Source organism: Electrona antarctica (genome assembly GCF_951216825.1).
Source record: "Electrona antarctica genome assembly, contig: scaffold_86, whole genome shotgun sequence".
In the NCBI taxonomy this organism is placed as follows: domain Eukaryota; kingdom Metazoa; phylum Chordata; class Actinopteri; order Myctophiformes; family Myctophidae; genus Electrona; species Electrona antarctica.
This window is the reverse complement of record NW_027637549.1, coordinates 131,632-158,246: the sequence shown is the minus strand read 5'-3', so window position 1 is coordinate 158,246 and position 26,615 is coordinate 131,632. Positions and strand designations below refer to the sequence as shown.

The following is a 26,615-nucleotide window of genomic DNA, read 5'->3' as shown; positions in this document are numbered from 1 at the left end:
GAGTGGTTATTTATAAAGTACATGCCCCCATAGACACAATGTTATGAGTGGTTATTTATAAAGTACATGCCCCCATAGACACAATGTTATGAGTGGTTATTTATAAAGTACATGCCCCATAGACACAATGTTATGAGTGGTTATTTATAAAGTACATGCCCCCATAGACACAATGTTATGAGTGGTTATTTATAAAGTACATGCCCCCATAGACACAATGTTATGAGTGGTTATTTATAAAGTACATGCCCCAAAGACACAATGTTATGAGTGGTTATTTATAAAGTACATGCCCCAAAGACACAATGTTATGAGTGGTTATTTAAAAGTACATGCCCCTTAGACACAATTTACAATTACAATTTACAATTTAGGCATTTAGCAGACGCTCTTAATCCAGAGCGACTTACATTAAGCAAGAACAATGTTATGAGTGGTGCCGAGTGCCACGCTACGAGCTTGTAGATCTGCTATTTATTTTTTAAATCGTCAAAATGTGGCGCAAATCTTTGAATATATATTCTTTCAGAGCGAACGTTTTTTGATCTTTGAACTACATATTATCAGATGAGGGTTGGCGGCCAATTATATATAATCTTGGGGGTCCTTGACATGAAAATGCTTGAGAACGACTGACATAGAAACATGAGTTTTTTCCAGAAAACTGTCAGGATTTAGAAGGTATTTGTAGAATCGTCCTCAGGTGTAAATGGGTTAAATCTATATATATCTATATCTATGGTTTTATGTACAATATTTCCAGGTTCCGAGGCCACGCCCCCCCAGAGGCCCAGGATCCTGTTCGCTCCGCAGAGCGTCACGGCGCCTCTCGGCCAGGCGGTGGCGCTAGAGTGCGTTGCGTGGGGCGGCGCCACGCCCCCCGTGGTGTCGTGGAGTCGTGCGGACGGACGGCCCATCGATGTCGACGCCCGCGTCGTCGGCCGCGGAAACCTCCTGATCGATGTCGCCAAGGCTCGCCACGCCGGGACCTACGTCTGCCGATCGACCACGCCCGGAACCCGGAACTACGCCATGGCTGCTGCCAACATCACCGTGCTGGGTAAAACTATAGATCTGTTATTTAAACACCTCCATGGCTGCTGCCAACATCACCGTGCTGGGTAAAACTATAGATCTGTTATTTAAACACCTCCATGGCTGCTGCCAACATCACTGTGGACGTTACATCTTGATTTTCATTAAATATTAGCTATACCAATATGTACGACAAATATCAACCGGTATTCAGAAACGGTCCATTAAATCAGAGCCCAGCGAATTATAGTAGCGGAGCACATTTAGCGACGGACCGGATGTTATCCCGGATGTGGCTGAAGTAGCTAAATGTAGCCAAAACACTACCAATGCGATCGACAACAACGGGAGGTATGATTAATTCTACCGCGACTAGCGACGGGACCGCGGTGGGCCGTCTAACACATGATCTTTGATTAGAATTTGACGGAATGATTTAAGATCAGAGTTATTAACGTTTTAAGATTTTCGATCTTGTCGGCTAAAATGTGGGGGGAACATTTTCGATGACGTCCCAACGGAACATCGAGTGTTGCGCAACAGACGCTCCCATCCTGTGGAGCTATGCGATCGGTTTTGATATCAATAAATCACCGTCCTTTTTATCAATCTCCATCCTGAGCGCTGCTAATTGATTGAACGGAGAACTCCGTCCCGTGCGCTCAGGGTGTTAAATGTTAACCCCTTGTGTTCCAGTGCCCCCGTCCATCGTGGAGCGTCCAGAGAGCCAGACCCGCCCCCGGGCCGGCACCGCCCGCTTCCTGTGCCGGGCCGACGGGGTCCCGCCCCCTCGCGTCACATGGCTCAAGAACGCACAGGAAGTGACCTTAAATGGCAGGATCCAGATGTACAACAGGTACGTCCTTTATACCGTAAATCACTCTGGATTAAGAGTCTGATAAATTATTTATACTGTACTTTATACTGTACTTTATACTGTACTTTATACTGTAAATCACTCTGGATTAAGAGTCTGATAAATGATTTATACTGTACTTTATACTGTAAATCACTCTGGATTAGGAGTCTGATAAATGATTTATACTGTACTTTATACTGTACTTTATACTGTAAATCACTCTGGATTAAGAGTCTGATAAATTATTTATACTGTACTTTATACTGTAAATCACTCTGGATTAAGAGTCTGATAAATGATTTATACTGTACTTTATACTGTACTTTATACTGTACTTTATACTGTAAATCACTCTGGATTAAGAGCGTCTGATAAATGATTTATACTGTACTTTATACTGTACTTTATACTGTAAATCACTCTGGATTAAGAGTCTGATAAATGATTTATACTGTACTTTATACTGTACTTTATACTGTAAATCGCTCTGGATTAAGAGCGTCTGATAAATGCCTACATTGTTAATTTACTATTTACAATTTACAATTTAGGCATTTAGCAGACGCTCTTAATCCAGAGCGATTTACATTAAGCAAGAACAAAAAAGCATGGGAATACATCACATATATAAAATGCATTTATCATGAAACATGCATAAACTAAGAACGTAAACATATCTATATAATGACACTATACATATAAACTATACATATATACTATACTATGCTGTACATATATACTATGAAGTGCTATGACTACATACAATGCAATTATTGTGCTGTCTACATGACATGCTATAAATCTTTTCAAAAAGTGCTGTCTAAGGGGGTAGGATAAGTGCTATGATGGAGTCTGAAAAGGTGGGTTTTCAGACTACGGAGGAAGATTGGGAGTAAATGTATCGTAAAAAATATGTTGTTGTTGCTTGAAAGGTTCACTTCTGTGGTCTCTAACATTACACCTATAGCTACATATGTTTAAGCATTTATTTCATATTTACATGTCTTCTGTGGTCTCTAACATTACACCTAGCTACATGTTTAAGCATTTATTTCATATTTACATGTCTTCTGTGGACTAACATTACACCTATAGCTACATGTTTAAGCATTCATTTCATATTTACATGTCGTTTTCAGCTCTGACACTTATTTCAGACATGCTCTAGTTACAGTATGTGAAGAGTCTGCCATGTTTTTCTCCTCTGGTGAAAAGCTGGATTTTGCGTGATGGCAGGCTCTCAGTCAAATCTGGTCACAAATATTCAAAGATTGGCGCCACATTTTAACGATTTAAAAAAATTCTATTCTATTCTTCAACAGCTAAAGTATGACATAATGCTCAAAACACCAAAAGGGGTTCCCGTCCTGAGCGGGTTTATGTATAGTGTCCGGTGTTTATTTATTGTTTCTATAAATCTATTTATCGTGTCCGGTCTGTGTTTATTTATTGTTTCTATTTATGTATCGTGTCCGGTCGGTGTGTATTTATCGTGTCCGGTCGGTGTGTATTTATCGTGTCCGGTCGGTGTGTATTTATCGTGTCCGGTCGGTGTGTATTTATCGTGTCCGGTCGGTGTTTATTTATTGTTTTTATTTATGTATCGTGTCCGGTCGGTGTGTATTTATCGTGTCCGGTCGTTGTGTATTTATCGTGTCCGGACGGTGTGTATTTATCGTGTCCGGTCGGTGTGTATTTATCGTGTCCGGTCGTTGTGTATTTATCGTGTCCGGTCGGTGTGTATTTATCGTGTCCGGTCGGTGTGTTCCGCAGCAAGCTGGTGATCACTCAGATCATCCCAGAGGACGAGGCCATCTACCAGTGCGTGGCGCAGAGCGCGACGGGCTACGCCGTGGCCCCGCCCGCTCGCCTGGTGGTGGTGATGTCAGAGGACCGCCCCGGGGCGCCGCGACGCGTCACCGCGGAGACCATCTCCTCCTCCGCCATCCTGCTGGCGTGGAGCCGACCGTCCTACAACGCTGAGCGCGTCATCGCTTACTCTGTTCACTACATGAAGGCAGAAGGTAACTAAACTATATATATACTTACCTACAGGTAACTATACTATATTATACCACAGGTCGTTTCGAGGAAGCAATCTGATTGGTTGAAACGGCCTTCTAGCCGTGGATTAAACCTGCACCATTATCACCACCTAATCAAAACAAAGAATTCAGCTGCTCTGTTTTCCCAGAGCGCTAGCAAACTCGATGGCTAGGCTAGCTAGTTTCTTGGGACATTTGTGGTCGTAGTGACTACATCTGTCTGTCATTTAAAAAATATATTTTTTCAGCGATATGCTTAGTTTTACGGGTAACTGTTGTATAATTGCAATGTTACACTCGAGGGTGTGGTTTAACGTGATTATTACACTCTCGCTACATACACTCGCTACACATTGGAACACGCCCTCTTTACCTCTCGTCAGAAGCGTTTACATGGCGGCAGCGTCGCGGTAAAGGCACAAATTAAATCCGAAATGTGGATGACAGAAGATCCACCAAGGACAGGATCCTGGAGTCCGACTTACGGAGGTTTGAAAATCCTCCTTTCAACTACTTTGCACTGTGAATATATTTGCAATCCCATAGTTGGAACGGTGGGGCGTTGCTATGGGAACCGGACCAATGTTAAAAGCTTCCGTAGGCATCAACCATTATATAGACGGAGTTTACGTTGGGGTACGTAAATATACGGACCTGGGATATGACGCCACCTAGCGTTAACCTCCGTATATATACGTACCTGGGAAAAAAATAGTTAAGTGTTGACGCGGTGTCTTTGTGTGTGTGTTCCCTCGGGGTCAGGTCTGAACAACGAAGAGTACCAGGCCGTCATCGGCAACGACACCACCAGTTACATCATCGACGACCTGGAGTCTGATCGGAACTACAGCTTCTACATCGTGGCGTACATGCCCATGGGAGCCAGCCGCATGTCTGAGCAGGTCACACAGCACACCCTGGAGGATGGTGAGAGTATTACATCTATCTATCTATCAGCCGCATGTCTGAGCAGGTCACACAGCACACCCTGGAGGATGGTGAGAGTATTACATCTATCTATCTATCTATCAGCCGCATGTCTGAGCAGGTCACACAGCACACCCTGGAGGCTGGTGAGAGTATTACATCTATCTATCTATCAGCCATGTCTGAGCAGGTCACACAGCACACCCTGGAGGATGGTGAGAGTATTACATCTATCTATCTATCAGCCATGTCTGAGCAGGTCACACAGCACACCCTGGAGGATGGTGAGAGTATTACGTCTGTCCGTCCAACACTAACCCATGGGCCGCGTGTGGGTTTAACTCATTGCCGTAGCCTCGACGACCTCACAGGTCAAAGGTTAAACTAGCCTCGACGACCTCACGTGCAAACGCTCTAATGTGAAACTAATGTAACTTAAAGATGGAGTGCCACAATTTTTTCCAGTTTTTCATGTGTCTATGAGGTGACAGTACTTCATTAGACACCCTGGAGTCGTTTTCATGTGTCTATGAGGTGACAGTACTTCATTAGACACCCTGGAGTCGTTTTCATGTGTCTATGAGGTGACAGTACTTCATTAGACACCCTGGAGTCGTTTTCATGTGTCTATGAGGTGACAGTACTTCATTAGACACCCTGGAGTCGTTTTTATGTGCAATGGTGTATTAACTTTGTATTTAGGGTTTCTTCCTGGAGGCTGAAACCTTGACAGTCAAACGGGCCAATGAAAAAAACAGTAATATAGTGACATCACACTATCAGCCCCTCCCCTAACCCCTCCCCCTTTATCATACAACTACAGATGTGGGTGCGGCTTCAGTTCAGGTGGATCACCACCCATCACCAGCCACCAGGCAAACCAGGCATACTTAATGAACTGGTGGGCGTGTCCACATAAAAATGACATTTTAACAAATACTGTACACTTTCTTGAAAAAATTATACCTCCCTATAACAATAAGACCTGATGATCATGTTTTAGGGTGGAAGAAAATCATGGCACTTCATGTAAACTTAGCACTTATAGTTTAGATAGATATTCCACTGTTAGGTTCTTAAAGCTCACGTATAATTCGTGATGACTATTTCTTTGTATTTGATGTATTACCATGTTTATGTTCTTGCTTACTGTAAATCGCTCTGGATTAAGAGCGTCTGATAAATGCCTACATTATAGCACAGCACAGCACAGCACAGCACAGCACAGTACAGTACAGTACAGTACAGTACAGCTGTTAGCACAGCACAGTACAGTACAGTACAGTACAGTACAGTACAGTACAGTACAGTACAGTACAGCACAGCACAGCACAGCACAGTACAGTACAGTACAGTACAGCTGTTAGCACAGCACAGTACAGTACAGTACAGTACAGTACAGTACAGTACAGTACAGTACAGTACAGTACAGTACAGCACAGCACAGCACAGTACAGCTGTTAGCACATCACAGTACAGTACAGTACAGTACAGTACAGTACAGTACAGTACAGTACAGCACAGCACAGCACAGCACAGTACAGTACAGTACAGCTGTTAGCACAGCACAGTACAGTACAGTACAGTACAGTACAGTACAGTACAGTACAGTACAGTACAGTACAGTACAGCTGTTAGCACAGCACAGTACAGTACAGTACAGTACAGTACAGTACAGTACAGTACAGTACAGTACAGTACAGTACAGTACAGTACAGTACAGCTGTTAGCACAGCACAGCACAGCACATCACAGCACAGCACAGCACAGCACAGTACAGTACAGCACAGCACAGTACAGCTGTTAGCACATCACAGTACAGTACAGTACAGTACAGTACAGTACAGTACAGTACAGTACAGTACAGTACAGTACAGTACAGTACAGTACAGCTGTTATCACATCACAGTACAGCACAGCACAGCACAGCACAGCACAGTACAGCACAGCACAGCACAGCACAGCACAGTACAGCACAGCACAGCACAGCACAGCACAGCACAGCACAGCACAGCACAGCACAGCACAGCACAGTACAGTACAGCACAGCACAGTACAGTACAACCCAGGCCCGCGGGAAGTACTTTACTCTCGCAGGGGCTGAGCGTCTGGTAGGGGGCTGAGCGTCTGGTAGGGGGCCGCAAAAATGCGCGTGCACGCGCATCATGCACGCGCATTTTCGCGCATTTTCACGCGCAAACGTGGCCTTTACTTTCCCTCTCCACACGCAAGTTATATGAACGAACTGACACAGGCAATTAACCAGGATAAGGTGCCAATACTGTGATACAGCATATTTTATTCTTTTTTTTCTTCTTCCCCTCCTGTTCGAGGGGGGGCTGTGCCTGGGGGGAGGGGGTTCTACAGCCCCCCCAGCACCCCTACTTCCCTCAGCCATGGTACAACCCACTCAGTTCAGACAGGCCTGATGTTTGAGGGGTGCTAGCCCCTCCTATATACAGCTTGATGTTTGAGGGGTGCTAGCCCCTCCTATATACAGCTTTGTCCTCAACACACGTCTCATATTTTCCACTGACAATGAAAGGAGAAATTAGGTCATGAAATGTCGATCAAATATGAGGTGAATTTGTGGAAACACGAACATTAAACGCCGTCGACAACGAAGGGAAAACGTACGTCATTATGTAGACGAGCCAATCACATAAATGCAGTTGTTCATAAGATGATGTATGATGATAAGAGCGCCGCTCACTTCACACGGGTGTGATTTTTATTACGCATTGTTATCTCTTTTTTTGCACTCTTTATTCTTAACCCTTCGTTTGCTGTGTTCGATGTTTGACGTATATATATATATATATATATGTTTTCCCCCCAACAGTTCCTCTGCGAACCCCCGAGCTGTCCCTGAGCAGCGCGGGTCCCACAGACATCCAGGTGACCTGGCGCCCCCTGCCTGCCAAGCTGAGCCGCGGCCGCGTGCGCGCGTACCGGCTAGCGTGGCGCAGCGCAGCGGCTAGCGCCGCCGCGCGGGAGGAGGAGGAGCCAGGGGGTCAGTGGTGTTGTTTTTGACAGCTATTTTATTTTAATTTTATTTTTTTAGTTTTAGTCATGATAGTCTGAGTAAAACATTTGTTTCGTTTTTTTTGCCATATTTTAGTCATCGGAAATGTTTTAGTGTTAGTCTAGTTTAAAGTCGACTAAAGATTTTAGTGGAGTAAATCTAGAGTTGATTTTTGTGATTTTTGAGTTGAGTATTTTGGCGCCTTGATGAATTAATAATTTACATTTGGGGGATATCTTTCACAAACATGTTCTAGCCATTATCACAGCATTTTATTTACTTTTATCAGGGATAATGGTCATAGATAAAAAAAAATGTTAAACTTTGGAACATTGTTCAAAAAGGTGCTATATAAATAAAGTTTATTATAGTTATGAACCGTCCAGGGAGCGAGGAGGGCCTAGCGGTAGTGACAGACGGCGTCCAGACGGTGGAGCTGTCGGACAACGTGACACGCTACGCTCTGCAACGCCTGCAGCCCGACACCATCTACCTGCTACGTCTGGCCGCGGCCACCAGGGTGGGCTGGTGTGAGCCCAGCGCCTGGACCTCCCACAGGACCCCCCGCGTCCACAGCACCAAAGGTACTGACCCCCCCCAGAAAGGTGCCAGCTTAGGTGGTTCGGGGCATAGACATATATAAAGGCTAGATGGCCCAGTGCATTGTGGGATGTGTAGTCCTATGCTGCACCTGTTTCGGATGTTATCACCCGATAATCAAGAGAATGTTGATGATAATCACATTAGAAATACCCCCAGGATGTGATAATCACATTAGAAATACCCCCAGGATGTGATAATCACCTTAGAAATACCCCCAGGATGTGATAATCACATTAGAAATACCCCCAGGATGTGATAATCACCTTATAAATACCCCCAGGATGTGATAATCACCTTATAAATAGCCCCAGGATGTGATAATCACCTTAGAAATACCTACCAGTATGTGATAATCACCTTAGAAATACCCCCAGTATGTGATAATCACCTTAGAAATACCCCCAGGATGTGATAATCACCTTAGAAATACCGCCAGTATGTGATAATCACCTTAGAAATACCCCCAGGATGTAATCACATCCCGCCCAGCGAGTCTCTGATGGCCTTGAGCCACGTGAGGCCCCGCCCAGCGAGTCTCTGATGGCCTTGAGCCACGTGAGGCCCCGCCCAGCGAGTCTCTGATGGCCTTGAGCCACGTGAGGCTCCGCCCAGCGAGTCTCTGGTTGGCCTTGAGCCACGTGAGGCCCCGCCCAGCGAGTCTCTGGTGGCCTTGAGCCACGTGAGGCCCCGCCCAGCGAGTCTCTGGTTGGCCTTGAGCCACGTGAGGCCCCGCCCAGCGAGTCTCTGGTGGCCTTGAGCCACGTGAGGCTCCGCCCAGCGAGTCTCTGATGGCCTTGAGCCACGTGAGGCCCCGCCCAGCGAGTCTCTGGTGGCCTTGAGCCACGTGAGGCTCCGCCCAGCGAGTCTCTGATGGCCTTGAGCCACGTGAGGCCCCGCCCAGCGAGTCTCTGGTGGCCTTGAGCCACGTGAGGCCCCGCCCAGCGAGTCTCTGGTTGGCCTTGAGTCACGTGAGGCCCCGCCCAGCGAGTCTCTGATGGCCTTGAGCCACGTGAGGCTCCACCCAGCGAGTCTCTGGTGGCCTTGAGCCACGTGAGGCCCCGCCCAGCGAGTCTCTGATGGCCTTGAGCCACGTGAGGCTCCGCCCAGCGAGTCTCTGGTGGCCTTGAGCCACGTGAGGCTCCGCCCAGCGAGTCTCTGGTGGCCTTGAGCCACGTGAGGCTCCGCCCAGCGAGTCTCTGGTGGCCTTGAGCCACGTGAGGCCCTGCTCAGCGAGTCTCTGGTGGCCTTGAGCCACGTGAGGCCCTGCTCAGCGAGTCTCTGGTGGCCTTGAGCCACGTGAGGCCCCGCCCAGGGAGGCGTTAGCCGAGCGAGTCACCGTGCCGAGCGTTGCGGCGGCCACCAGACCCGACTAAGCGCCGTCCGAGTTACGTCCCGATAGGCAGAGAATAGTATATATTAGTAGCCCCTAGTTTCCATGCCCCGACAATAGAGTTGGAAATAACACGTCCAGCAGGGGGAGTGTAACTCCCTCCGAGCACAAACAGACACATATTTGAAGGTGCCTTCTTGTCCTCCAAATCCACCGTGAAAACTAAACATAAACAATAAAACAAGCACGTTACAATTAACACAAAATGACATGCACAGCATGTAGATGCAAACATTTCACACAAGTAAAATACAGACATAAAACAAACAACAAATACCTCGTTGGCTGCGTGCATAACAAAGAGGGAATACGCTCCAGTCTTCAGGTCCTTATAACCTTTACGTATAACTTTTAGAGTCTCTTGTGATACTTATGACTTGAAACAGTCTCTTTGTGACCAGTGTACACGGAGCTGCTGCACCTTGTTGCTTCTAGCTGCTTGTAGGCTCTAGCTGCTTCTGGCACCCGCTTCGAATGGGATCAGTGTATTGAAACGGGGAAAATCAGGTGCAATCAGGCCTTTCAATAGACTGAGTAGACGTCTACCCGTCTACTCAGGTGCTCAGTAGGTTGATTCCTTCCTATTGTGTAGGTTGATCTGTGCAGTTTAATGCATCGCATGCAGCTACTGGAGCGGTGCCGTGTCGTTAGTCAGAAGGTTCCTTGTTCCGAAATTACTATCCCTATCTCTAATCCTAACCTAAACATAACCGCAAGCACGGGAGCAGTGCATGTTCGATGTTCGACGCGGTAGACACCACGGCTGCATTGAAAGGAATGATCACCTACTGAGCTCCAGTAGCTGCATGTGATGCATTAAACTGCACAGATCAACCTACACAATAGGAAGGAATCAACCTACTGAGCACCTGAGTAGACGGGTAGACGTCTACTCAGTCTATTGAAAGGCCTGATTGCACCTGATTTTCCCCGTTTCAATACACTGATCCCATTCGAAGCGGGAGCTTCTGGCTTGATTGCTTATACAAAAGTCCTGTGTACCAATTTACGTGAGAGCAGACCAAACGAGATACAGAACATGACTTTGACTCTTCAAAATAAAAGCATTACAACAACTTGACACAAAAATACATTAAATATATAACATGAATGTGACTTAGTTTAGTTTAATTATGAACTTAGACCTTTTAGAAATATAATAACAATCATGAACTTATTTTAGCCTTCTTAAGAACTTTGTCTTACAGAAATAAACAAATTGTATTACTTGTAGTGGCGGCAGTTACAGGGAGTCCTTGACCAGGCTATGTCTGCACCACCATGCATGCAGTCCGAGGGAATACAGCCAAACACCACAGTCTAGTATGCCAGTATGGCCATATTAATACAGCCAAACACCACAGTCTAGTATGCCAGTATGGCCATATTAGCCACATTTCAACGTCCTGATAACGGTTGATTTCATATATTTAATACAGTGATAACGGATGAATCCGCTGTATGTACTCTACCAGCCCATAGACATATATAAAGGCTAGATGGCTCAAGGCGGAGTCTCTGACGTAGTTCACCCGGCGGCCATCTTGCTTCGGGGCTACAGTACAGTATGTTCAATGGCAGCTCAAACAGAAACAGTCATAACTCCCTCAAATCTTGACGGATTTACAAACGGGTTGGTTTATTACAAACGTTGTCAACGTGGCTATGATTCAGGACGCTTATCTGCTTATTTTTGTTTTTTATATGAACGTCGTATAAAAGCATATAAGTATGCGGACGTCTCTGACGTTTATAATATATGTGTGTGTGTGTGTGTGTGTGTGTGTGTGTGTGTGCGTGCGTGCGTGCGTGCGTGCGTGCGTGCGTGCGTGCGTGCGTGCGTGCGTGCGTGCGTGCAGTTCCCAGTGCTCCTGTGCTGCAGTTGTATCCAGTGAACTGCACTTCCATCGTGGCACGCTGGCACAGCGCCAGTCTGCCAAGCAGCGGGACCACTGGGGGTCCTGTGGGTCCCTCTGGGGGTCCCTCTGGGGGTCCCAGTGGGGGTCCCAGTGGCGGTCCTTCTGGGGGTCCCAGCGGGGGTCCTGGGGGTCCTGGTGGGACCACCACCAGTCTGGTGGTCCGCGGCTTCCGCCTCTCGTACCGCGAGGAGAGCCAACCAGAACGGCCCAGTGTCACCCTGAACGCCAGCCACACGCACCTGTCAATCACCGGCCTGGGTGAGTCCATCTGTCACTCAAACACATTAGACCACGCCCACCTGAGCAGGACACAATAATACGGGATATAATAATCTGTTGGATAGACGTGCTTCGACTGACCACGTGTTTCCAACAAACTCTGGTAAACTCCCAAATTACCGTATATTAACTGTATATGCTGCTAAACTTTTTACGGGCAAATATAGTGCCCATAATTGGCTGTTAACTCCTCTTTTCACGCAGTGAATTTCAAACTAAACTAGAAAAAGTGCCCTTCTGGGCACAGGTCTCCACCAGGAGGATAGGAGTGTGTGTGTGATGTTTGGCAAAATGTTTAGGAGCAATATAAATGTGTGTGTGTGTGTGTGTGTGTGTGTGTGTGTGTGTGTGTGTGTGTGTGTGTGTGTGTGTGTGTGTGTGTGTGTGTGTGTGTGTCGCGGCTTGGCCTGTTGTAGCGCCACCATGAGGCTGATTTGAAAACGGTCAAGTGGCATTTCTTCCAAAGCCTAGTGGGAATATGCATGCACAGTTTCACCACAATCGGACGCTGCGTTGAGTAGTTGTGGAGATTTGTACAAAACGGGTACAAAGCGGGCTACTCCTGAAAAGTTTAGAAGCCAATCGTAGCCAATGAGGGTGGATTATGATAAATCAAACAAACCCGTCTTGATCACATGACTATGGAGAGCATGTGTACCGATTTGCGTGAAATTTATATAAAATCTGAAGGAGTAATATTAGAAAATGTGTTTTACATATGTGACCGGTCACAGTATTTTCAACCATCTTATTTGTCATGTATGCAAATTTCAAGTATGTGAAAATAAACAAACTAATCTAATTCTCATCTCATACTGCTTTACAGTACATTTAGCAATTAAACACTACAAGTAACTTTTTACTCACATACTTAGAATAGAATATTAAGTGTCCACTCAAGTCATTCTGTGCAGTTGACAGCTAATTGACAGCTAACCAAGTGGGGGGAGTGGTTAGTGGGTGGGGGAGTGTTTATGCAAGCCATTAGGGGTGGAGACAAGTATCTATTGTCACACCCATTCCTGGGCTCAGAGGTGCTAAAATCTCTTAGAATCTTTGAAGGGGAAATTCTCTAGTTTGCAATTTCTGGTTCAACAAGTTTCAGATGGTCATATCTTCTTCATTTTCACCCAATTTCAATGAGCAATACATCATATGAAAGGTTACATTATGCAGTTTCATAATATGTAAAAAACTGAAAAATGACCATGGCCCCCTTGTATATCAAACTACTGTAACCGGTCACATATGTCGGCCTCCTGGTGGCGCTATAAAGAGCGGATGTGAAAAATTCCAGGCAAGGGTTTTTCCTTGGCTTCTAGGGAGTTGGCATACAAAGTTATTCACAGATCCGTGGAGTTAGAGGTAAAACACTTTTAAGCCAATTATAGCGCCACCATGAGGCCGAGTTGAAAATGTTCATGTGGCATTTCTTCCTCTGCCTAGTGGGAATGTGCGTGCACAATTTCACGGAAATCACACGATGTGTTCATGATTTGCAGCATTTTGTTTGAAAGTGAGCACTCCTGCAAACTTTGGAAGCCAATCTTAGCCAATCAGGATGGAGTCTGAGAAATCTGAAAGACCCGTTTCGTTGAATGGCTCTAGAGAGACTGTGTACCAATTTGCGTGATGTTTGGACAAAATATGTAGGTGTACTGTCCAAAAACTTCTTTTGCACAAAGCGGCCTCCTGGTGGCGCTATAACAGGCCGTTCTGGAAATTTTGGGGCAGAGGTTCATCGTTGGCATCCAGGGAGTGTGTGTGCAAAATTTGGCATCGACCGGGTTAACGGTGCCGGAGATTAGCTGTTCACAGACGGACGGACGGACGGACACACGGACGGACGGACACACGGACGGACACACGGACGGACGGACACACGGACGGACACACGGACGGACGGACGGAGTGCAAAACATACTCTCTCCCCATGCCTTCGGCCTGGTGGAGACAACTAAAGACACATTTTTGTACCATCACAGAAATGCAAATGCCTTCCTCTCCCTTCCTCTCCTTTCCTCTCCCTTCCTCTCCTTTCCTCTCCTTTCCTCTCCTTTCCTCTCCCTTCCTCTCCTTTCCTCTCCTTTCCTCTCCCTTCCTCTCCCTTCCTCTCCCTTCCTCTCCTTTCCTCTCCCTTCCTCTCCCTTCCTCTCCCTTCCTCTCCTTTCCTCTCCCTTCCTCTCCCTTCCTCTCCCTTCCTCTCCTTTCCTCTCCCTTCCTCTCCCTTCCTCTCCTTTCCTCTCCTTTCCTCTCCTTTCCTCTCCCTTCCTCTCCTTTCCTCTCCCTTCCTCTCCTTTCCTCTCCCTTCCTCTCCTTTCCTCTCCCTTCCTCTCCTTTCCTCTCCCTTCCTCTCCTTTCCTCTCCTTTCCTCTCCCTTCCTCTCCTTTCCTCTCCTTTCCTCTCCTTTCCTCTCCCTTCCTCTCCCTTCCTCTCCTTTCCTCTCCTTTCCTCTCCCTTCCTCTCCCTTCCTCTCCCTTCCTCTCCCTTCCTCTCCCTTCCTCTCCTTTCCTCTCCCTTCCTCTCCCTTCCTCTCCCTTCCTCTCCCTTCCTCTCCTTTCCTCTCCCTTCCTCTCCTTTCCTCTCCTTTCCTCTCCCTTCCTCTCCCTTCCTCTCCCTTCCTCTCCTTTCCTCTCCCTTCCTCTCCTTTCCTCTCCTTTCCTCTCCTTTCCTCTCCCTTCCTCTCCCTTCCTCTCCTTTCCTCTCCCTTCCTCTCCCTTCCTCTCCTTTCCTCTCCCTTCCTCTGCCTTCCTCTCCTTTCCTCTCCTTTCCTCTCCTTTCCTCTCCCTTCCTCTCCTTTCCTCTCCCTTTCTCTCCTTTCCTCTCCCTTCCTCTCCCTTCCTCTCCCTTCCGAGTCATCTTATAGCTAAGCTAGCTACAGTAACACCGAGTCATCTTATAGCTATAAGCTAGCTACAGTAACACAGAGTCATCTTATAGCTATAAGCTAGCTACAGTAACACAGTCATCTTATAGCTAAGCTAGCTACAGTAACACAGAGTCATCTTATAGCTAAGCTAGCTACAGTAACACAGTCATCTTATAGCTAAGCTAGCTACAGTAACACCGAGTCATCTTATAGCTAAGCTAGCTACAGTAACACCGAGTCATCTTATAGCTAAGCTAGCTACAGTAACACAGAGTCATCTTATAGCTAAGCTAGCTACAGTAACACAGAGTCATCTTATAGCTATAAGCTAGCTACAGTAACACAGAGTCATCTTATAGCTAAGCTAGCTACAGTAACACAGTCATCTTATAGCTAAGCTAGCTACAGTAACACCGAGTCATCTTATAGCTAAGCTATCTACAGTAACACCGAGTCATCTTATAGCTAAGCTAGCTACAGTAACACAGAGTCATCTTATAGCTAAGCTAGCTACAGTAACACAGAGTCATCTTATAGCTAAGCTAGCTACAGTAACACAGAGACATCTTATAGCTAAGCTAGCTACAGTAACACAGAGTCATCTTATAGCTAAGCTAGCTACAGTAACACAGAGTCATCTTATAGCTATAAGCTAGCTACAGTAACACAGAGTCATCTTATAGCTATAAGCTAGCTACAGTAACACAGAGTCATCTTATAGCTAAGCTAGCTACAGTAACACCGAGTCATCTTATAGCTAAGCTATCTACAGTAACACCGAGTCATCTTATAGCTAAGCTAGCTACAGTAACACCGAGTCATCTTATAGCTAAGCTAGCTACAGTAACACAGAGTCATCTTATAGCTAAGCTAGCTACAGTAACACCGAGTCATCTTATAGCTAAGCTAGCTACAGTAACACAGAGTCATCTTATAGCTATAAGCTAGCTACAGTAACACAGAGTCATCTTATAGCTAAGCTAGCTACAGTAACACAGAGTCATCTTATAGCTAAGCTAGCTACAGTAACACAGAGTCATCTTATAGCTAAGCTAGCTACAGTAACACAGAGTCATCTTATAGCTATAAGCTAGCTACAGTAACACAGAGTCATCTTATAGCTATAAGCTAGCTACAGTAACACCGAGTCATCTTATAGCTAAGCTAGCTACAGTAACACAGAGTCATCTTATAGCTATAAGCTAGCTACAGTAACACAGAGTCATCTTATAGCTATAAGCTAGCTACAGTAACACAGAGTCATCTTATAGCTAAGCTAGCTACAGTAACACCGAGTCATCTTATAGCTAAGCTAGCTACAGTAACACAGAGTCATCTTATAGCTAAGCTAGCTACAGTAACACAGAGTCATCTTATAGCTATGAGCTAGCTACAGTAACACAGAGTCATCTTATAGCTATAAGCTAGCTACAGTAACACAGAGTCATCTTATAGCTATAAGCTAGCTACAGTAACACAGAGTCATCTTATAGCTATAAGCTAGCTACAGTAACACAGAGTCATCTTATAGCTATGAGCTAGCTACAGTAACACAGAGTCATCTTATAGCTATGAGCTAGCTACAGTAACACAGAGTCATCTTATAGCTAAGCTAGCTACAGTAACACAGAGTCATCTTATAGCTAAGCTAGCTACAGTAACACAGAGTCATCTTATAGCTATGAGCTAGCTACAGTAACACAGAGTCATCTTATAGCTATGAGCTAGCTACAGTAACACAGAGTCATCTTATAGCTATAAGCTAGCTACAGTAACACAGAGTCATCTTATAGCTATAAGCTAGCTACAGTAACACAGAGTCATCTTATAGCTATGAGCTAGCTACAGTAACACAGAGTCATCTTATAGCTATAAGCTAGCTACAGTAACACAGAGTCATCTTATAGCTATAAGCTAGCTACAGTAACACAGAGTCATCTTATAGCTATAAGCTAGCTACAGTAACACAGAGTCATCTTATAGCTATGAGCTAGCTACAGTAACACAGAGTCATCTTATAGCTATGAGCTAGCTACAGTAACACAGAGTCATCTTATAGCTAAGCTAGCTACAGTAACACAGAGTCATCTTATAGCTAAGCTAGCTACAGTAACACAGAGTCATCTTATAGCTATGAGCTAGCTACAGTAACACAGAGTCATCTTATAGCTATGAGCTAGCTACAGTAACACAGAGTCATCTTATAGCTATAAGCTAGCTACAGTAACACAGAGTCATCTTATAGCTATAAGCTAGCTACAGTAACACAGAGTCATCTTATAGCTATAAGCTAGCTACAGTAACACAGAGTCATCTTATAGCTAAGCTAGCTACAGTAACACCGAGTCATCTTATAGCTAAGCTAGCTACAGTAACACAGAGTCATCTTATAGCTAAGCTAGCTACAGTAACACCGAGTCATCTTATAGCTAAGCTAGCTACAGTAACACCGAGTCATCTTATAGCTAAGCTAGCTACAGTAACACAAGAGTCATCTTATAGCTAAGCTAGCTACAGTAACACAGAGTCATCTTATAGCTAAGCTAGCTACAGTAACACAGAGTCATCTTATAGCTAAGCTAGCTACAGTAACACAGAGTCATCTTATAGCTAAGCTAGCTACAGTAACACCGAGTCATCTTATAGCTAAGCTAGCTACAGTAACACAGAGTCATCTTATAGCTAAGCTAGCTACAGTAACACAGAGTCATCTTATAGCTATAAGCTAGCTACAGTAACACAGAGTCATCTTATAGCTAAGCTAGCTACAGTAACACCGAGTCATCTTATAGCTAAGCTAGCTACAGTAACACAGAGTCATCTTATAGCTATAAGCTAGCTACAGTAACACAGAGTCATCTTATAGCTAAGCTAGCTACAGTAACACCGAGTCATCTTATAGCTATAAGCTAGCTACAGTAACACAGAGTCATCTTATAGCTAAGCTAGCTACAGTAACACAGAGTCATCTTATAGCTAAGCTAGCTACAGTAACACAGAGTCATCTTATAGCTATAAGCTAGCTACAGTAACACCGAGTCATCTTATAGCTAAGCTAGCTACAGTAACACCGAGTCATCTTATAGCTAAGCTAGCTACAGTAACACAGAGTCATCTTATAGCTAAGCTAGCTACAGTAACACAGAGTCATCTTATAGCTATAAGCTAGCTACAGTAACACAGAGTCATCTTATAGCTAAGCTAGCTACAGTAACACCGAGTCATCTTATAGCTAAGCTAGCTACAGTAACACAAGAGTCATCTTATAGCTAAGCTAGCTACAGTAACACAGAGTCATCTTATAGCTAAGCTAGCTACAGTAACACAGAGTCATCTTATAGCTAAGCTAGCTACAGTAACACAGAGTCATCTTATAGCTAAGCTAGCTACAGTAACACCGAGTCATCTTATAGCTAAGCTAGCTACAGTAACACAGAGTCATCTTATAGCTAAGCTAGCTACAGTAACACAGAGTCATCTTATAGCTATAAGCTAGCTACAGTAACACAGAGTCATCTTATAGCTAAGCTAGCTACAGTAACACCGAGTCATCTTATAGCTAAGCTAGCTACAGTAACACAGAGTCATCTTATAGCTATAAGCTAGCTACAGTAACACAGAGTCATCTTATAGCTAAGCTAGCTACAGTAACACCGAGTCATCTTATAGCTATAAGCTAGCTACAGTAACACAGAGTCATCTTATAGCTAAGCTAGCTACAGTAACACAGAGTCATCTTATAGCTAAGCTAGCTACAGTAACACAGAGTCATCTTATAGCTATAAGCTAGCTACAGTAACACCGAGTCATCTTATAGCTAAGCTAGCTACAGTAACACCGAGTCATCTTATAGCTAAGCTAGCTACAGTAACACAGAGTCATCTTATAGCTAAGCTAGCTACAGTAACACAGAGTCATCTTATAGCTATAAGCTAGCTACAGTAACACAGAGTCATCTTATAGCTAAGCTAGCTACAGTAACACAAGAGTCATCTTATAGCTAAGCTAGCTACAGTAACACCGAGTCATCTTATAGCTAAGCTAGCTACAGTAACACCGAGTCATCTTATAGCTAAGCTAGCTACAGTAACACCGAGTCATCTTATAGCTAAGCTAGCTACAGTAACACAGAGTCATCTTATAGCTATAAGCTAGCTACAGTAACACAGAGTCATCTTATAGCTATAAGCTAGCTACAGTAACACAGAGTCATCTTATAGCTAAGCTAGCTACAGTAACACAGAGTCATCTTATAGCTAAGCTAGCTACAGTAACACCGAGTCATCTTATAGCTAAGCTATCTACAGTAACACAGAGTCATCTTATAGCTAAGCTAGCTACAGTAACACAGAGTCATCTTATAGCTAAGCTAGCTACAGTAACACAGAGTCATCTTATAGCTAAGCTAGCTACAGTAACACAGAGTCATCTTATAGCTAAGCTAGCTACAGTAACACAGAGTCATCTTATAGCTAAGCTAGCTACAGTAACACAGAGTCATCTTATAGCTAAGCTAGCTACAGTAACACAGAGTCATCTTATAGCTAAGCTAGCTACAGTAACACCGAGTCATCTTATAGCTAAGCTAGCTACAGTAACACAGAGTCATCTTATAGCTAAGCTAGCTACAGTAACACAAGAGTCATCTTATAGCTATAAGCTAGCTACAGTAACACAGAGTCATCTTATAGCTAAGCTAGCTACAGTAACACAGAGTCATCTTATAGCTAAGCTAGCTACAGTAACACAGAGTCATCTTATAGCTAAGCTAGCTACAGTAACACAGAGTCATCTTATAGCTAAGCTATCTACAGTAACACAAGAGTCATCTTATAGCTAAGCTAGCTACAGTAACACAAGAGTCATCTTATAGCTAAGCTAGCTACAGTAACACAGTCATCTTATAGCTATAAGCTAGCTACAGTAACACAGAGTCATCTTATAGCTAAGCTAGCTACAGTAACACAGAGTCATCTTATAGCTAAGCTAGCTACAGTAACACAGAGTCATCTTATAGCTAAGCTAGCTACAGTAACACAAGAGTCATCTTATAGCTATAAGCTAGCTACAGTAACACGGAGTCATCTTATAGCTAAGCTAGCTACAGTAACACAGAGTCATCTTATAGCTATAAGCTAGCTACAGTAACACGGAGTCATCTTATAGCTATAAGCTAGCTACAGTAACACAGAGTCATCTTATAGCTATAAGCTAGCTACAGTAACACGGAGTCATCTTATAGCTATAAGCTAGCTACAGTAACACAGTCATCTTATAGCTATAAGCTAGCTACAGTAACACAGAGTCATCTTATAGCTAAGCTAGCTACAGTAACACAGAGTCATCTTATAGCTAAGCTAGCTACAGTAACACAGAGTCATCTTATAGCTAAGCTAGCTACAGTAACACAGAGTCATCTTATAGCTATGAGCTAGCTACAGTAACACAGAGTCATCTTATAGCTATAAGCTAGCTACAGTAACACAGAGTCATCTTATAGCTAAGCTAGCTACAGTAACACAGAGTCATCTTATAGCTATAAGCTAGCTACAGTAACACGGAGTCATCTTATAGCTAAGCTAGCTACAGTAACACAGAGTCATCTTATAGCTATGAGCTAGCTACAGTAACACAGAGTCATCTTATAGCTATGAGCTAGCTACAGTAACACAGAGTCATCTTATAGCTAAGCTAGCTACAGTAACACAGAGTCATCTTATAGCTATAAGCTAGCTACAGTAACACAGAGTCATCTTATAGCTAAGCTAGCTACAGTAACACCGAGTCATCTTATAGCTAAGCTAGCTACAGTAACACAGAGTCATCTTATAGCTAAGCTAGCTACAGTAACACAGAGTCATCTTATAGCTAAGCTAGCTACAGTAACACAGAGTCATCTTATAGCTAAGCTAGCTACAGTAACACAGAGTCATCTTATAGCTAAGCTAGCTACAGTAACACAGAGTCATCTTATAGCTAAGCTAGCTACAGTAACACAGAGTCATCTTATAGCTAAGCTAGCTACAGTAACGCCGAGTCATCTTATAGCTATAAGCTAGCTACAGTAACACAGAGTCATCTTATAGCTATGAGCTAGCTACAGTAACATATAGGGACATAAAATAAAACAACATCTAAATACAGAACCAATGCGTACGAGAACGAGACCTACGGTGTGAGAATCAATTTCAATTTCGGACTCCAGAGACTGAAGGAGATCCTTTGGGTGTTTTTAGATCCTTTGGGTGTTTTTAGATCCTTTGGGTGTTTTTTAAATCAAAGTGATTAAAACGTATTTGACTAAAAAAATAAATTAGCATCTGTGATCAATACGGACCCCCCCCCCCAAACACACACACACACACACACACACCAGATGTCCTGCCATGCATAATGACCACTGGCCATTGTGTGTGTGCGTGTGTGTGTGTACGTGCACGTGTGTGTGTGTGTGTGTGTGTACTGCATGCCTGGCTGACATCTCACAGTGGATGTCTTCCAACCACCTCAAGCTGAACCCAGACAAGACTGAGCTTCTGTTCTTCCCAGCTAAGTCCTGCCCTATGCGGGAGCTAACTATCTCCGTAGACAACGCCCTGGTAAAGTCTGTCCCGACAGCCAGGAACCTTGGTGTTGTCCTGGACAGTCAGCTCTCGTTCAAAACACACATCACAGCTGTCACTAGATCCTGTAGGTTTACACTCTACAACATACGACGAATTAGACCGTTCCTCACCCAGGAGTCAGCCCAGCTCCTAATCCAGACAACAGTCTTGTCAAAACTTGACTATTGCAACTCCCTCCTTACTGGCCTACCGGCATGTGCACTTAAGCCCCTCCAACTGATCCAAAATGCCGCAGCACGCTTGGTCTTCAACCAGCCAAAATTCTCACACGTCTCCCCCCTTCTCCGCTCGCTCCATTGGCTCCCGGTCGCTGCCCGCACAGAATACAAAACTCTGATGCTGGCATTCAAAGCAACCAAAGGCATGGCCCCCCCATATCTCACAAGTATGATCGTACCCTACAAACCCTCCCGCTCACTCAGATCAGCCAACGCAGGGAAGCTGGAGGTACCTTCACTAAAAACGCCGGGACAACGCTCCACACGTCCCAAACTCTTCTCCCTTCTGGCTCCAAAACTATGGAATGCACTTCCCATTGCAGTCAGAACTGCAGCCTCACTCCCAATCTTCCGCCGTAGTCTGAAAACCCACCTCTTCAGACTCCACCATGGCCCGTAGCACTTGCCCTAGCCTAGCCCCTTAGATAGCACATTATGTAGACTTAGATAGTATTTTAAACAGACTTATAGCTTGTTATGTAGACAGCTCTAGAATTGCACTTTATGTAGTCATAGCACTTTATAGTACACATGTATAATATATTATATAGTATAGTATGTATAGTTTACATAGATACTCCACTGTTACGTTCTTAGTTTACGCATGATTCATGATAACTACTTTTTATACATGTGATGTATGCCATGCTTTTTGTTTTTGCTTAATGTAAGTCGCTCTGGATTAAGAGCGTCTGCTAAATGCCTAAATTGTAAATTGTAAATTGTGTGTGTGTGTGTGTTTGTGTGTGTGTATGTCTGGGGCCAGAGCTGACCCATGACATATGACCTCCGACCCCTATGCCCCCCCCCCCACACACACACACTTCAGCTGGACTTGAACAGCAGCCGTGACCTCTAGCGACCTCTAGGCGTGGGACCGACCCCCCGCCCCCACCCCCCTCTCTCTCCCTTTGCTGTCCAATATGCAAATGAGTCATGTGACCTGGTCTATGCTAGGGGTTGGGGGGCAGGGGGGGGGGGGTCCACCAAACTCTCTGGTTCTTTCCTGGTGAATCTGCATGTTGTTGGACCAGTGGTTCTCAACCAGTGGTCCGGGTACCACCAGGGGTCCTTGAGGGGGTTCCAGGTGGTCCGGGGACCACCAGGGGTCCTTGAGGGGGTTCCTGGGGGTCCGGGGACCACCAGCGGTCCTTGAGGGGGGTCCAGGTGGTCCGGGGACCACCAGAGGTCCTTGAGGGGGTTCCAGGTGGTCCGGGGACCACCAGAGGTCCTTGAGGGGGTTCCAGGTGGTCCGGGGACCACCAGGGGTCCTTGAGGGGGTCCCAGGTGGTCCGGGGACCACCAGGGGTCCTTGAGGGTGTTCCTGGGGGTCCGGGGACCACCAGGGGTCCTTGAGGGGGTTCCAGGTGGTCCGGGGACCACCAGGGGTCCTTGAGGGGGTTCCAGGTGGTCCGGGGACCACCAGGGGTCCTTGAGGGGGGTCCCAGGTGGTCCGGGGACCACCAGGGGTCCTTGAGGGGGGTTCCAGGTGGTCTGGGGACCACCAGGGGTCCTTGAGGGGGGTTCCAGGTGGTCCGGGGACCACCAGGGGTCCTTGAGGATGTTCCAGGTGGTCCGGGGACCACCAAGGGTCCTTGAGGGGGGTTCCAGGTGGTCTCCACGCAGCTAAATGATGGAGAGTTGGTAACCAAATGGACCCTTATTATAGATCTTTAACTCTTGAGAGCATAAAATGAAACCAAATGTACAATGTAGTCATTTATCAGACGCTCTGAATCCAGAGCGATTTACAGTAAGCAGAACAACACATGGTGATACATTCAATACATAGAGATAGAACAATAGAACAACACATGGTGATACATTAAATACATAGAGATAGAACAACACATGGTGATACATTAAATACATAGAAATAGAACAACACATGGTGATACATTAAATACATAGAGATAGAACAACACATGGTGATACATTAAATACATAGAGATAGAACAATAGAACAACACATGGTGATACATTAAATACATAGAGATAGAACAACACATGGTGATACATCACATACATAGAGATAGAACAACACATGGTGATACATTAAATACATAGAAATAGAACAACACATGGTGATACATCACATACATAGAGATAGAACAACACATGGTGATACATCACATACATAGAGATAGAACAACACATGGTGATACATTAAATACATAGAAATAGAACAACACATGGTGATACATCACATACATAGAGATAGAACAACACATGGTGATACATTAAATACATAGAAATAGAACAACACATGGTGATACATCACATACATAGAGATAGAACAACACATGGTGATACATTAAATACATAGAAATAGAACAACACATGGTGATACATCACATACATAGAGATAGAACAACACATGGTGATACATCACATACATAGAAATAGAACAACACATGGTGATACATCACATACATAGAGATAGAACAACACATGGTGATACATCACATACATAGAGATAAAACAACACATGGTGATACATCACATACATAGAAATAGAACAACACATGGTGATACATTAAATACATAGAAATAGAACAACACATGGTGATACATCACATACATAGAGATAGAACAACACATGGTGATACATCACATACATAGAGATAGAACAACACATGGTGATACATCACATACATAGAAATAGAACAACACATGGTGATACATTAAATACATAGAAATAGAACAACACATGGTGATACATTAAATACATAGAAATAGAACAACACATGGTGATACATCACATACATAGAAATAGAACAACACATGGTGATACATTAAATAATCATCTAGGATCATATGTGAGCTAATAACATTAGCATTAGTGCTACAGTATGTCTACATAAAATTATATCTACGATATACATAAGTTGAGCCTAAAGTCTGTTCCTAGTGTTCTTATGTAAAGCGCTTTGTGTATTTAGAAAAGCGCTATATAAATTTGAGCTATTATTATTATTATTATTATTAATTTGCGTATACTCCTGTGAGGTCGTGGAGGCAACGCAGCGTTACGTTTCTCTCTCAGACTCCTGTGAGGTTGTGGAGGCAACGCGGCGGTACGTTTCTCTCTCAGACTCCTGTGAGGTCGTGGAGGCAACGCGGCGGTACGTTTCTCTCTCAGACTCCTGTGAGGTCGTGGAGGCAACGCGGCGTTACGTTTCTCTCTCAGACTCCTGTGAGGTTGTGGAGGCAACGCGGCATTACGTTTCTCTCTCAGACTCCTGTGAGGTTGTGGAGGCAACGCGGCGGTACGTTTCTCTCTCAGACTCCTGTGAGGTTGTGGAGGCAACGCGGCGTTACGTTTCTCTCTCAGACTCCTGTGAGGTTGTGGAGGCAACACGGCGGTACGTTTCTCTCTCAGAGACGTTTTCACCGTGAGGTCGTGGAGGCAACGCGGCGGTACGTTTCTCTCTCAGACTCCTGTGAGGTTGTGGAGGCAACGCGGCGTTACGTTTCTCTCTCAGACTCCTGTGAGGTCGTGGAGGCAACGCGGCGGTACGTTTCTCTCTCAGACTCCTGTGAGGTCGTGGAGGCAACGCGGCGGTACGTTTCTCTCTCAGACTCCTGTGAGGTTGTGGAGGCAACGCGGCGGTACGTTTCTCTCTCAGACTCCTGTGAGGTCGTGGAGGCAACGCGGCGGTACGTTTCTCTCTCAGACTCCTGTGAGGTCGTGGAGGCAACGCGGCGGTACGTTTCTCTCTCAGACTCCTGTGAGGTCGTGGAGGCAACGCGGCGGTACGTTTCTCTCTCAGAGACGTTTTCACCGTGAGGTCGTGGAGGCAACGCGGCGGTACGTTTCTCTCTCAGAGACGTTTTCACCGTGAGGTCGTGGAGGCAACGCGGCGGTACGTTTCTCTCTCAGACTCCTGTGAGGTTGTGGAGGCAACGCGGCGGTACGTTTCTCTCTCAGACTCCTGTGAGGTCGTGGAGGCAACGCGGCGGTACGTTTCTCTCAGACTCCTGTGAGGTTGTGGAGACAACGCGGCGGTACGTTTCTCTCAGACTCCTGTGAGGTTGTGGAGGCAACGCGGCGGTACGTTTCTCTCTCAGACTCCTGTGAGGTCGTGGAGGCAACGCAGCGGTACGTTTCTCTCTCAGACTCCTGTGAGGTTGTGGAGGCAACGCGGCATTACGTTTCTCTCTCAGACTCCTGTGAGGTCGTGGAGGCAACGCGGCGGTACGTTTCTCTCTCAGAGACGTTTTCACCGTCTTTCTGTCAGTGTCAAGTTTGTCACGTCTTTTTAAACCGAAGGCCAAGAACACAGACACACAGGAGGCTAAACAAAAGACCCCCCCCCCCCCCCCCCCCCCTGTCCACCCGCCCGGAGCCCCGATTCCTTCTGTTCCTCTTGACCCCCCCCACCCAACCCCCACCGCCCCCGCCCAGCTGAATGACCCCTCCCCTCCCCCAACCTGGACAACACAGTGGTCAACACGCCTCCTACTCACAGGCCTTTCACATGAAACTCATGAAAAGAAAAGGTTGAAAATACATCTGCAAGCTACTTTCAAATAGCCGACATTTAAACGAGGCTGAAGTGGTTAATGTATGTTTTGTGATAATAATAATAATGTAATAATAATAATAATAATAATAATAATAATAATAATAATAATAATAATATTCTAAATCTTCAAAGTAACTAGTACGTTTTCAAATAATTCTAGTGGAGTAAAAGCCAGTGTTATTTTTGACAGCAAATTTTGATTTTAGTTTTAGTCATACTAGAGTCTCTTGAATAGTTTTAATTTAGTTTTAGTCACATTTTAGTCACCTGGCTAGTTTTAGTCGACTAAAT

General features: G+C 45.1%; 1 protein-coding gene across 1 annotated transcript in view; it reads left to right on the top strand.

Annotated features, from left to right (window-relative positions):
* LOC306918838 (protogenin B-like) overlaps positions 1-26,615 on the top strand; it is a gene marked incomplete at both ends in the record, with an annotated part of 65,542 nt that overhangs the window by 13,647 nt on the left and 25,280 nt on the right. Inside the window, 8 exons of the mRNA XM_079531693.1 lie at positions 764-1,060; positions 1,732-1,891; positions 3,668-3,918; positions 4,702-4,866; positions 7,709-7,857; positions 8,319-8,475; positions 11,744-11,804; positions 11,919-12,061. Of these exons, the coding sequence (XP_079387819.1) occupies positions 764-1,060; positions 1,732-1,891; positions 3,668-3,918; positions 4,702-4,866; positions 7,709-7,857; positions 8,319-8,475; positions 11,744-11,804; positions 11,919-12,061 (1,383 nt within the window). The remainder of the gene's footprint in view (positions 1-763; positions 1,061-1,731; positions 1,892-3,667; positions 3,919-4,701; positions 4,867-7,708; positions 7,858-8,318; positions 8,476-11,743; positions 11,805-11,918; positions 12,062-26,615) is intronic.